Source organism: Panicum virgatum, chromosome 3K (genome assembly GCF_016808335.1).
Source record: "Panicum virgatum strain AP13 chromosome 3K, P.virgatum_v5, whole genome shotgun sequence".
Taxonomy (NCBI): Eukaryota; Viridiplantae; Streptophyta; class Magnoliopsida; order Poales; family Poaceae; genus Panicum; species Panicum virgatum.
In genome coordinates, this window is record NC_053138.1 from 123,822 (window position 1) to 136,173 (window position 12,352).

Below are 12,352 nucleotides of genomic sequence, written 5' to 3' on the forward strand. Positions count from 1 at the left end.
TGCGGTCTGGGGCGGCAGCGAAGGCCTCCTCGGAGTCCTCTGCCCGCCCCGGCTCACGCTGGTTTGGTGGGACCGGCTTCTTTCCCTTCCTCCCCCGCTTCTGTTTCTTGGCGGGGGCGTTGGGCTTGGCGTTGCTGCCCTCCGCGGGCGCATCGTCCTTGCGCTTGCTCGATTTGTCATCGAAGATGGCGCCAACGGCCTCCTCACCGGCAGTGTAGTTGGTGGCAGCGTCGAACAGCTCATTAGTGTTGACGGGTCGGCTTCTCGCGAGCTCATGCACCAGGTTCCTGCAGGTCGTACCCTCGAGGAAAGCGTTGATGACCTCGACGTGGGTGACACTAGGGAGCTCGGTGCACTGCTTGGAGAAGCGTAGCACGTAGTCACGCAGGGACTCGCGGGGCTTCTGGCGACACCCTTTGAGATCCCAGGAGTTCCCAGGGCGCACGTACGTGCCCTGGAAATTGCCCACGAAGATATGGACCAAGTCGGCCCAGTTGTGGATCTGATCCGCAGGCAGGTGCTCGAGCCACGTTCGTGTGGCGTCGGCAAGATGAAGAGGGAGGTTGCGGATGATGACCGCGTCCTCCGTCGCACCGCCTAGCTGGCACGCTAGGCAGTAGTCATTGAGCCAGACTGCAGGATTAGTCTCGCCCGAGTATTTGACGAGGGTGTTGGGTTGTCGAAAGCGCGGGGGGAAAGATGCTGTTCGAATCTCCCGGCTGAACACCCGGGTGCCCGGAGGCTCCGGTGACTCACCCCTGTCGTGCTCAGGGTCGAAGCGTCCACCCCGTCGAGGGGTGTACCTCCTGCCGTCGATGACGTTGCGGGCATCGCCGTCACCAGCGTGCCCGCGAGTATCACAGGTTCGCTCCCTTACGGGAACTCTTCCGATGCACTCGTGCACCGAGGGTGCCCTCGCGCCAGGCGCTACAGCTGCCTTGCCCTTCCCCGCTGGGGGTGTGTGCACAGAAACCTCGCGGTCCTGATGCGCAGTCCCATCACGCTGCTCCGGGGTCTTCAAGCGCATACGAGACGCAGAACTCTCGGCCTGCTGCACGGCAGCTTGCTCGATGAGCTCCTGTGCCTCGCGGCGCAGGTTGTGGCCCGAAGGTGTCGATGGCTCGGGCATAGCTTGGAGTAGGTAAGCCACAGCGACGAGCTTCTCGCCCGCCGTCTTCAGTTCCGGGGATTTGTCGACGTTGTCATCGGCCAGGATGCGCTCCCGGGCAACACGTCCCGCCGCCTGGGCGTGTGCACCACGCACGGTACGCTGCTGCTCGAGTGCGGCGCGTAACTCCTGGGTTTGTTGACGCTGCTCGTCGAGCTTGGCTTGAAGCTCGTTGAGCTGCGCCAGTTGAGCTTGTCGCGCCGCTGAACTTGACGAGGAAGGGGCTGCAGGCGGGACCACCGGTTGCTTTGCCCGCACGTCCGCCCCGCCGTCCTCATCGTTGGCTGGAGCATTGTCGTCTTGCTCGTCCGCGAGGTCCGCCATGAAGCATTCCCTGGAAGGATCGAAATCCCCCTCGCTGGAGTCTTCGGAGCAGGTGAGGCAATAAGCCGTCGCCAGCTGGAACGTGCGGAGAGCGTCGGGGTCGCGGACCCCGGAGTAGTCCTCGGCCTCCTCGGCTACGAAGTTGTTCATGAAGAAGTCGATGTCGTCGGCGATCGAGCTCGCCGTCTCGGGGTAGGATTCGTCAGGGGACGACGCGATGGGGCTGCGAATCGACCGAAGATGATGACCCGGCAGATCCTCATGCTCGATGAAGCTAGCGCTGGTTAACGAGGCGTGGGCGGCAGCGTTGCGCATCCCGAAGGGGAAGGGCGACGCCGAAGTCAAGCCCCCCCTGGGAGGCACTAGTGCCGCAGCAGGTGACGATGTCGGTGCAGATGACGCCGAGGCACGTGATGACGAGGCGGTGGCCCCGCTAGTCGTGATGCTGAGCAGCGACATGCCAGCCTCGACCCACGTGGGCGAGTTGTGGCGTGCCGCGCGACGCCGCTCCGCCCGTGCCTGTCGCGAACGTTGGCCCGAGCACCTGTTGCGTCGGGCTGATGAAGTCGGGGTGACGGGGTTGCGTCCGGGCGAGAGGAGCTGCATGAGGTAACCGTTGCCGGTTGCCCTGAACTCGAGACTCCCGAACGAGATCACGCGTCCCGCTGGGAATGGATCCGAAACACCCATAGGGTATGGGTTGGATTTGCCCGCCATCCCTGAAGATCAAATGGGAAAACGAGAGAAAAAAGTCACGCAGCTTCCCCTACCTGGCGCGCCAACTGTCGGTGTCCCGACCTGGGGGCCTGGATCCCAACTAGTAAATGCTGCGTGTTTCCTCGTCCCAGATGATGATGCAAGAGGCAATCACAGTAATGCACGGTTTATCCTGGTTCCGGCCGCGGGGCCGTACATCCAGCAAAGGCGGTGTGCGAGGGCACTGTATTATCTTGCACCCGGAGTGCTTGTAGTAGGGGATACAAGCGAGGCGAGAGAGGGAGGGAAGCTCCCAAGTCTCTGCTAGGAGTGGAGTCGGTTGAGATGAGTGCTCGGTAGTGCTGAGAGTTCTCTTGGAAGATAGAAACCAGAGAGAGAGACTAACTAGCCAGCAACATAGAGTCCAGTTAGAGCCCAGAGAGGCTTAAAGGGGGTCCGCCTCCTCCTTTTATAGTCACAAGGAGGGGGCGGCGTACACGAGTGTAGGGGCGCGAAAGTCGTCGTTTTCCCCCGAATCGCGAGTATAGTGGTCGAACACTGTAGGAAGTACACTGTGGGAAGGCGGCGCGCGTCACAGTCGTCCTGGACATTGTCCTTGGTCCTGTGAAGATCGCGCCGGTCGTCTTGCAGTGTCCCGCAGGCGGCGTGGTGGTGGTGTGTAGTGGGCCCTGTGGACTAGTGATAGTAATGGCGCGTGACGGTCCCGGACCCCCTGGTGGGAGTGCGGGCGTTTACACTAGAAGGTCCGGGGGATACGTGGAAGTCCCGGACCCCTTCCCCAGTGGGAGGCGAGTCCGGATGGTCGGCGTCGGCAGAACAGTGATGGGAGCAGTGCCAAGCCCATCTTGTTCCGCGTGCAGGTCCCAAGGCACTGCTACAGCATCCGGGATGGCGGAATGGTGACCGGAGTCAGTAGATGGGGACCCCGATCACATCCACTGTGGGAGTGGCAGTCTGACGCCGCCCGTCCTTTGAGCCGTGGCGGAGTGGCTGGCCTTTAATGCCTTCGTACGGCGGTCGGTTGGGCGGCGGGGCCGTTTATCCCTTGTGCCGAGAGACGGCCTCGAGCGAGGCGGAGATCGTTCCGCGGGTTCGAGGGGGATGCGAATGGGCCACACGCTGGGCTTCTTTGAGTCCCTTCCTTTCTTCCGAATGAGAGGCAGGTCGTGGGTCTTTGTGGGCCCAATTATTTTAACAGGTGTTTTGTGTTTTTGCAGCGATCTTAGTACCCCGATTAGGGTGTCCCTAATTGTGATACCCGACAAAAAGTTTGCTTATTACTTTTCCCGTTTTCTTATTATTTTTATAAATCCTGTATAGAAAAAAAAAGGGGGGGACAAAGGTCGTCTTAAAAAACGAGGGCCCACATGTCATCCTTTGGCCTGTATCTTCGATCTCCCGTTCCCTTGCTTCCATTGTTGGCCTGGCCTGAATCCCCAACATCTGGAAGTGCTCCAGCTCCGCCGCCGCCAGACCCCGCAGTGATGGACGACTACGCCCGGGAGATGATGGAGCTCAAGACGCTCGTCACCCGCACCCTCGAGAAGAAGGGCGTCCTCGCCAAGATTAGGGTTCGTACCTCCCCATTTCTCCCGTCCCTTCCTTGATCCGCTGCGCCACGGATCTATCTTTCCTGTCCCTCTGCTTTAGGGATCTACGCCTCCGCTTCCGCGATTTCCATCCGCATATCCTTTTTTCCCCAAAATTTTAACGTGCACATTTTGAGTGCCTGGCGCCGTTGGTTGCCACTTACTTAGGATATGAGAATGCTCACGCATTGCTGAAGAGGGAAAAAAACAACTTGTATGATTTTGTTTGTCTAGTTGCCATCACGAACTGGTGTACTCATTCTTGACGAACTCGTTAGTTTGCTGCTCTACTTTTCAATCGAAAATGCTGTGTTCATCCTTGGCAAGCTCAGTTAGAAGGAAATGTGCCAGCCATGGTACATGGAAACTTGTTTTTTCTGGGTCCTCTGTCGTGACTACTGGGCCTACATTTCTCCACGGTGGGTTTGATCCTAATGGTGTGATGTCAGCAAATCATGGTTTTGACTGTAGTCAACAACAGTTTCTCATGAAGTTTGGAAAGAAAAATGTTGTCTGGTTTTCTCGTGGAAACTTAATTGTTTGGTGTTTATTCAGTTAAATGTGTGTCATGCATAGAGAAATATAGTTGCTGATGAAAACAGTGGCTATCCATCTTTTTCCTGTAGTTTTCTGTTGACAGTCAATTGTTATATTTTCACTAGTTTCCTCATGGTGTTTCTTCGCTGCATGACTAGGCTGAGCTGAGAGCAAGTGTGTTTGAGGCCATAGAAGAGGAGGATCGGGTGGTAGAGAATGAAGATGGTGGGAATCCTGCTTTGCTTGGTAGCTGCAATGACCGGGCTAAGCAACTGCATGCTTCACCTTCAGGTTTGCACTTCAAATGCGCCGCGGTTACATTAGTTGTTTCAAAATTTTCTGTTATCCACAAGTTACAGCTTATCTCTGATGCTCCTATGCGTATGCAACCTTTTTTTTCCCCTATCATACACATGCCTCTAGAAATATGTACTACTCATTCTCAATATTCCACAAGGATAAAGGGTTGCATGATAATCTTTCCCCTCTGGAAGTTGTGACCTTTTTTACATATTATATTTTTAGCTAAAAAGTTAGGACTATACCTGAAAGATACATATTCTCTTGGTTGATGGTTTGTGTGAGTCTCTGGTTTTGAATGTGTCGGTACCCCAGGACTGGGGTACCCCCTCTTGCTGTGACTAGGCAAGAGCCTTAGTAGTCATCCTTGACTACAACCAAACAGCCGGACCCCTGCAGTCCGAAGTCCTGTCCTCCCGACAAAGGTCCGGACCTGTTCCACGGGCGGGGAAGGTCTGGGAACGCCACGTGTCCCAGGAAAAACAGGCGCTCAAGCGCAAGCAGCCGGGGCTCCGGACCTCCCAAGGAATCCAGACCCCCGCGGGGTCCCGGACCCCCTCATAGGGTCCTGGATAGCAACCGGACCCCTCTCAAAGGGAAAGTTTGGACGCCCCGCCTCAGGGTGGTCCGGGGCCGACACGTGTATGAGGCCTTTGGTCTCATATTGAGGTCCACCTACCTTCGCATTCATTGCAGTAGGTGGACGTCCACTTTGATATAGTGGAAGCCGAGGCGTTTGACTGACCAGGGGGCACTATTGATCGCGTATTACCAAGGCAGTGGAGCCGATGGCGCCGCCCATGCCGCGTCTGCCAGTCTGCCGTAACAGTCGGATACGACGGCTCGGCTTCACCCATTATGACGCTACATAATAGCCTCAGCAGGCCACGCCGCAAGCTACGCTACTCCAACGGGCACCTAGCTGACGGAACAAGAGAAGACCCCCTGTGTCAGAAGTGCAGCAGTACGCATATCGAAGGAAAGATTCGCTACCACTGTAGCCACAGTCACGTTGGGCCCACCTGTCGGGGAGTCAACGTTCTGTGTATCCGCCCCCCCTTGATCTATAAAAGGGGGAAGCGCCGTTAGAAAACCTCAGGCTGGGCAAAGGCCAAGGCCAGCAGAGGATAGGTTCATACACACCACCAAGAACAATACATCTCCCAGTGGACGTAGGGTATTACGCTCCGGCGGCCCGAACCACTCTAAATCGTGTGTTCTTGAGTCCTTGTCTCAGCGTAGATTCAGCCCCATCGCCTAGTACTTCCCGAGTACTCCCTCACTGGGAATAGGCGGGTGCGCTCCGCCACCCGGCTGTGGGTACCCCTAGAAACCCCACGACATTTTGGCGCCGTCCGTGGGGATGACAGGCGTTGGCTGGATCTTCAGGCCTCTGGGCTGCGTTCTCCCTCTGCAACGGCAAACTTGAAGATGAAGGAAGGCACACTCACTCCGCATGCTATGGCACCGGCGCTCCGGCGACCTCGGAGCGGCGGCGCACGGCAGCGGCGTCTGCTGTGTGTCGCCACCGCGACACCTCAGAGCCGGCGTAGCAGCATACAGCGGAGGCGCCGCTGCGCGCCGCCGCTCCTACGTCGACTCAAGGTTTTCTCTCAAGCAACGGCCACGCCCCCTCTGCGATGGCATGACGTCGGCTCAAGGCTTTCTCTCAACTTGGAGCCTAGAGCCGACTGCCATCCCGGAGGAAGTTGACCGAGACCTCCTGCCGCAGCAGCACCGGAGATCCACCTCAGCGTTGCTCGGTGCTGCTGCAGGCAGGACCCCGCCACCTCGCGCGGGGGCCCTTGGCGCTAGCACCAAGGACAAGCCGGCGAACGACCGCACTTCTCCACGCGTCGCACCGGTCCATCTGCTGCGCAAGGGCTCTGGTTTCCATCGGCAACGGCGACGGCAGGGGAAGGGGGCCTCTTCCATTCAAGGCCAAAGAATTTGTCTCATGCCATGTAAGCATGTGACAGCTCTTAGGCAAGGAGGGGCCCCCCGAGCTCCCGAGGTGATCCTGGATGATGCGGTTCAGGCACGTCCAAGGCGCCTTCACCTCCGAAGAACACGCTGTATAGCATGCAGCCGTAGGTTACTCCTAAGAAAGGAATGAGAGAATTTCTCCTTTGTAATAGCGTGGTGTCTATGTGTGTGTCCAGAGCGGTCAAGGTCCGACCTTGTAAACCCGGCCTCTGGCCCTATCACACAAACAGGCAAAAGCGGTCCGGAGCGGTGGAGGTCCGACCTCGTAATCCCGACCTCTGATGTATACCGTGATAACCACAATGATAAAGGAGATTTTCTTTCTTGACCTTATCTAGGCTCCACCCCGGTTACATTCATTCATTCTGGATGGCTGTTTTTTCGGTTGACCATTTCTTCCTCCCAAACAGAGTCCTTACCTTTGTTGCTAACAATCCAAGTTGAGTTGCTGGCTTGTGGTCAGGTGAAGACACCCCTTCTAGCTGGAAGGCAGTCCGGACCCCTAGGGACCTGCTCTGGAGAAGTGGTATTTGTATCCTGGGGTAGAGAAGCTCCGCGTGGCTTAGCCTGGTAATGTACCCTAAGTTTACGTACTTCACTACCCTGTTACAAGTACTCTAGTATCCAGGACTGCTGACTTTAGAGGTCCCGGGCTCTCTTCTAGTATAAGGCTTGGTTTCTTTGCACCTTACTATGAGGTCCGGTAACATGCTTCATCGGATTGTCAGCAACGGTCGCTCCAAGTCCACTCCGGTGGCCCGCTCCGGCGGAGACCGCTCGCCACGGTCGCTCCAAGTCCACTCCGGTGGCCCGCTCCGGCGGAGACCGCTCGCCCCGGTCGCTCCAAGTCCACTCCGGTGGCCCGCTCCGGCGGAGACCGCTCGCCCCGGTCGCTCCAAGTCCACTCCGGTGGCCCGCTCCGGCGGAGACCGCTCGCCCCGGTCGCTCCAAGTCCACTCCGGTGGCCCGCTCCGGCGGAGACCGCTCGCCCCGGTCGCTCCAAGTCCACTCCGGTGGCCCGCTCCGGCGGAGACCGCTCGCCCCGGTCGCTCCAAGTCCACTCCGGTGGCCCGCTCCGGCGGAGACCGCTCGCCCCGGTCGCTCCAAGTCCACTCCGGTGGCCCGCTCCGGCGGAGACCGCTCGCCCCGGTCGCTCCAAGTCCACTCCGGTGGCCCGCTCCGGCGGAGACTGCTCGCCCCGGTCGCTCCAAGTCCACTCCGGTGGCCCGCTCCGGCGGAGACCGCTCGCCACGGTCGACAAAAGCCGGGTCCGGGAAGTAGTGCTACCCCCTGAGCGATCCGAAGTCCGTGTAGTCGCTTAGCTTGGTTCCGTACCCTAAGCCTACACCTTCGTCGCCCTGTGGAGAGCACTCTAGTACCTAACCAGGCAACAAGCATACCGGCCTCAGGGGTCCGGGATGCCCACTCTCTCCAAGAGCACACCAACGCAATCAAGTTGCGTAGGAACACATCACGGTGGTGGCCCCACCCGCGGGTTCGTACCTCTCCCAAGGTGGGCCCGGGGGCCACTGTCGGTACCCCAGGACTGGGGTACCCCCTCTTGCTGTGACTAGGCAAGAGCCTTAGTAGTCATCCTTGACTACAACCAAACAGCCGGACCCCTGCAGTCCGAAGTCCTGTCCTCCCGACAAAGGTCCGGACCTGTTCCACGGGCGGGGAAGGTCTGGGAACGCCACGTGTCCCAGGAAAAACAGGCGCTCAAGCGCAAGCAGCCGGGGCTCCGGACCTCCCAAGGAATCCAGACCCCCGCGGGGTCCCGGACCCCCTCATAGGGTCCTGGATAGCAACCGGACCCCTCTCAAAGGGAAAGTTTGGACGCCCCGCCTCAGGGTGGTCCGGGGCCGACACGTGTATGAGGCCTTTGGTCTCATATTGAGGTCCACCTACCTTCGCATTCATTGCAGTAGGTGGACGTCCACTTTGATATAGTGGAAGCCGAGGCGTTTGACTGACCAGGGGGCACTATTGATCGCGTATTACCAAGGCAGTGGAGCCGATGGCGCCGCCCATGCCGCGTCTGCCAGTCTGCCGTAACAGTCGGATACGACGGCTCGGCTTCACCCATTATGACGCTACATAATAGCCTCAGCAGGCCACGCCGCAAGCTACGCTACTCCAACGGGCACCTAGCTGACGGAACAAGAGAAGACCCCCTGTGTCAGAAGTGCAGCAGTACGCATATCGAAGGAAAGATTCGCTACCACTGTAGCCACAGTCACGTTGGGCCCACCTGTCGGGGAGTCAACGTTCTGTGTATCCGCCCCCCCTTGATCTATAAAAGGGGGAAGCGCCGTTAGAAAACCTCAGGCTGGGCAAAGGCCAAGGCCAGCAGAGGATAGGTTCATACACACCACCAAGAACAATACATCTCCCAGTGGACGTAGGGTATTACGCTCCGGCGGCCCGAACCACTCTAAATCGTGTGTTCTTGAGTCCTTGTCTCAGCGTAGATTCAGCCCCATCGCCTAGTACTTCCCGAGTACTCCCTCACTGGGAATAGGCGGGTGCGCTCCGCCACCCGGCTGTGGGTACCCCTAGAAACCCCACGACAGAATGATTCTGCATTGGTGTTAGTTCAAAGAAGCAATGTCCATGATGTATTTTACTGTCAATATTTATATTATTTTAAGTTTCATCACAGGATGATGTTCAGTACTTGATGGATAAAGTATAGCCATGTGTTTTGCAAGCTGCCCATATGATGGAATGGTTTACATTCTATAATTTCTGTGACTTTCAGGTAGGTTGTTAACAGCACTTGTATGTGAATACCTGGAGTGGGCACAACTAAGTCATACAATGAAAGTTTACTTGCCAGAGTGTAACCTGGTAAGTGGTGGTCATTCTTGTCATATTTTGTTTGTGCATTTTGGAAATCAAAATCCACTAATGTTTCCTGTTTCATTTGCAAATCAGCCCAAGGACTTCTGGAAGAATGAACTGAAGGATTTTTCTAACAAAAGTGGAGCTGAAGGGAGCAGGAGTGCTGAAAGTGGTCCCATGCTTTTAGATGTTCTCGAAGGTTATCTGAAATACGAGGTTCATCTCTTGCATGATCATTAACATAAGCAAGAATCATCTTTTTATTACTTTAAGTTTCCCAGTAAATAAAAAAGGGAAAAGATTTTGGGCAACCTACCCAGTATTTGTTTCTTCCTGAAAAACCATATGGTTCTTTATGGATCCTCTTATGCATTATGTTTGGTACCAAGGAAAGTTTTGAGACAGTTATGATACCCATGAAAGTGTTGCCTTAAACAAAAGAGAGGTGTTGTAATTCTGGATTCTCAGCTTAATGAGATGGATATAATCAAGATCAAGCACATCTTCACTGTTTTTAAGTTTGCTAGAAAGATTAAACATTGGGGGAATGCAGACGATGATTCTAAGCATAATCAGAATTGATGGAAATTGATATACGGTTCTTGAGTTTGGTCAGTTGTCTTACAATGCATGGCATTTGTTTATGTTTACAATACCTTATTACTATCATCATACTGAGATCTGTTTACATATGATTTGTTGATCTCAACGTATTGATATAAAGATCTGTGGTCAAGATCTCCTTTTGATGATCTGTGTTGCTTGGGGTGTGAGCTGCATTTATTCTGCTTTCTGTCTATGAACTTCAGTTCATTGCATATAAGAATTTTGAGAAAATTCAGCATGGTTTTCGCTGTCCCTGAGCAAGCAAAGGTGCTTTACATACTTTAACTCTTATTGACAAGGTTTTTGCCATTGATCTCCAAATATAGTCGACAAAACTTTAGCTTAAAATTTATGGTTTTCCACAGTGTGCTTTGGTTGTCTAACTATGTTGTGTTGGTCAGAATTTATCTCAAACAAGGATGGGTGGTAGGAGGATGATGAGTTCAGAATCTGAACCATCACTAAATGCTGAAAATCGGAACATGAGGAGGCCACCATCATCATCAATTGGGAGCCTGCCTCCTATGGGAAGGTAAGCATGATGCCATACTTTTTGCCACTGTACTTATGCGTCAGCTATTTGTTTTTAGCATTAGGTGTGAGGGTAACATATTTTACTTTGGTTTTGCCAGGTCAATCTCATCATCGCATACATCAGGTGTGTGTCCTGATGTGAAATTCGTTCAGTTCTTCATATGTAGTGCTGTTGTAAAGTCTGAAACAAGTGCCCTCTGTACTTATGTTCAGATCGCAGAGGGGGATCCTCAGTTTCCAACACAAGGAAAGATGAGTACAACTGGAGATATGATGCCGATGATATATCTGAAGAGGTGCTGCGGGCATCAACTGCTCTAGAGAACATCCAGTTAGACCGGAAATCTCGGAATCTGCCGACATCTTGGAGGTAGGTGCAATTGATTGATCATCCCTCGTAATGTGTTTAGGTGCGACCTCTTGGAGGTAGGTGCGATTGATTGATCACTCCCTCATAATGTGTTTAGTTGCGACATCTCGGAGGCAATGCAATTAACCAATTACTTTTGATCGAGAATGCCAAGTGATGATTGTACTGTGTGCTTTTGCAGGCATTCAGGGGATGGTGCCGAGTAACAAACAACAAAGGCTTCGTTCGGAGTTGTTTGGCTGACCCTGTATTGTGTAATTTGTACCATTCATTTGCAGTGCTATGATGCTTTGAGTGAGTGGGATTGCTACTATTAGAGAGATGATGATTGCTTGACTGGTTATGACTTTCTTGTAACAAACAACAAATGTTGCTGCTTAATCAAGGTTAAGTGATTAGATTATTATTTCTTGAGGCCTGCCTTTAATGTGGAGATGGTGATGAAGCTTTGAACTTTGGAGGGTACAGTATTATTTGATATGACAGATGAAGGAGGCTTGCGCCTCCCTGCTGATCACCTTGCATCGCCATCTCTACTAGATTGTTATAGATAGATAGTACGCCTGGCTGCACACCACAGATTGCATCTCCTTCAGTTCAAAACACCATCAAAATTAATGCACTCATGGTTTCCCACACTTTTCAATACATGTACTGAAATGTGTACTGTGTGAGAGACAACAAACACAGGCAGCACATCTGTGAAAACTGTCATTGTGGTAATCAAGATGGAAGTTGCAGCTTGTGTCCTTGTGTGTTACCATTTCGAGTTGCAGCTTATATCCTTGGGTGTCCATTTCTTGTGCTGCTTTTTTAGACTTATGAGAACCCAGAATTGAACCTTCAAGTACAATTTATGTGGTTTTACACTTCTTTGCCTATTTGCCTATGGATTTCGATCATGTGTTTTCTCCTGTCTAGCCGCAGCAGTGCTAAGGTGATTTATTGCTTCAAATTATTTGTTGAGAAGGTAGTAAGGCAGAGCGGGCAATAAGAGTAAATTGCACCTCAGGTCTCCAAACTTGTCCCGATATTTCGCTTGGGTCCCTAGACTCTCAAATCGTGCATCTAGGTCCCTAAGTGTTTCGTCTGAGGTCTCAAATGCGTCATGCAAGCGTCCGAAGCCAACGAGGCATGCCACGTGTTCTCACACTAGCAAATATTTGCAAAAACACCTCTCCAGAGTTTCATCTTCTCCCATTTGACCCTTCCTCCCTCCCCTCCTCTCTCTCTCTCTCTCTCCTCTACTCCGGTGGGAGGCGCCCCTCCTCCTCCCACACCGGCGCCGGCCCTGGCTCCCTCCCTCCCTGCGCCGCCGCCGACCCTAGCGCCATCCCTCCTCCCAACCCGTGAGGGGCCATGGCGCCGCCGCACACG

At 54.1% G+C, this 12,352-nt stretch overlaps 1 protein-coding gene across 1 annotated transcript; it reads left to right on the forward strand.

Moving 5' to 3' along the window:
- Positions 1–3,580: 3,580 nt before the first annotated feature.
- On the forward strand, positions 3,581–11,386 carry LOC120696489 (protein TONNEAU 1b-like). The gene is made up of 8 exons (XM_039979416.1): positions 3,581–3,780; positions 4,494–4,626; positions 9,383–9,471; positions 9,559–9,681; positions 10,473–10,603; positions 10,704–10,729; positions 10,819–10,975; positions 11,157–11,386. The coding sequence occupies exons 1-8, from the start codon at positions 3,694–3,696 to the stop codon at positions 11,179–11,181; spliced, it is 771 nt and encodes a 256-aa protein (XP_039835350.1). The 5' UTR covers positions 3,581–3,693; the 3' UTR covers positions 11,182–11,386.
- The last annotated feature ends 966 nt before the right edge of the window (positions 11,387–12,352 follow it).

What these genes read in the sequence shown, in the direction of transcription:
- LOC120696489 (XM_039979416.1), top strand. Translation starts at nt 3,694, where the DNA reads ATGGACGACTACGCCCGGGAGATGATGGAGCTCAAGACGCTCGTCACC. An exon ending in GCGTCCTCGCCAAGATTAGG is followed by an intron (nt 3,781 to 4,493) that starts GTTCGTACCTCC and finishes CTGCATGACTAG; the next exon opens with GCTGAGCTGAGAGCAAGTGT. An exon ending in ACTGCATGCTTCACCTTCAG is followed by an intron (nt 4,627 to 9,382) that starts GTTTGCACTTCA and finishes TGTGACTTTCAG; the next exon opens with GTAGGTTGTTAACAGCACTT.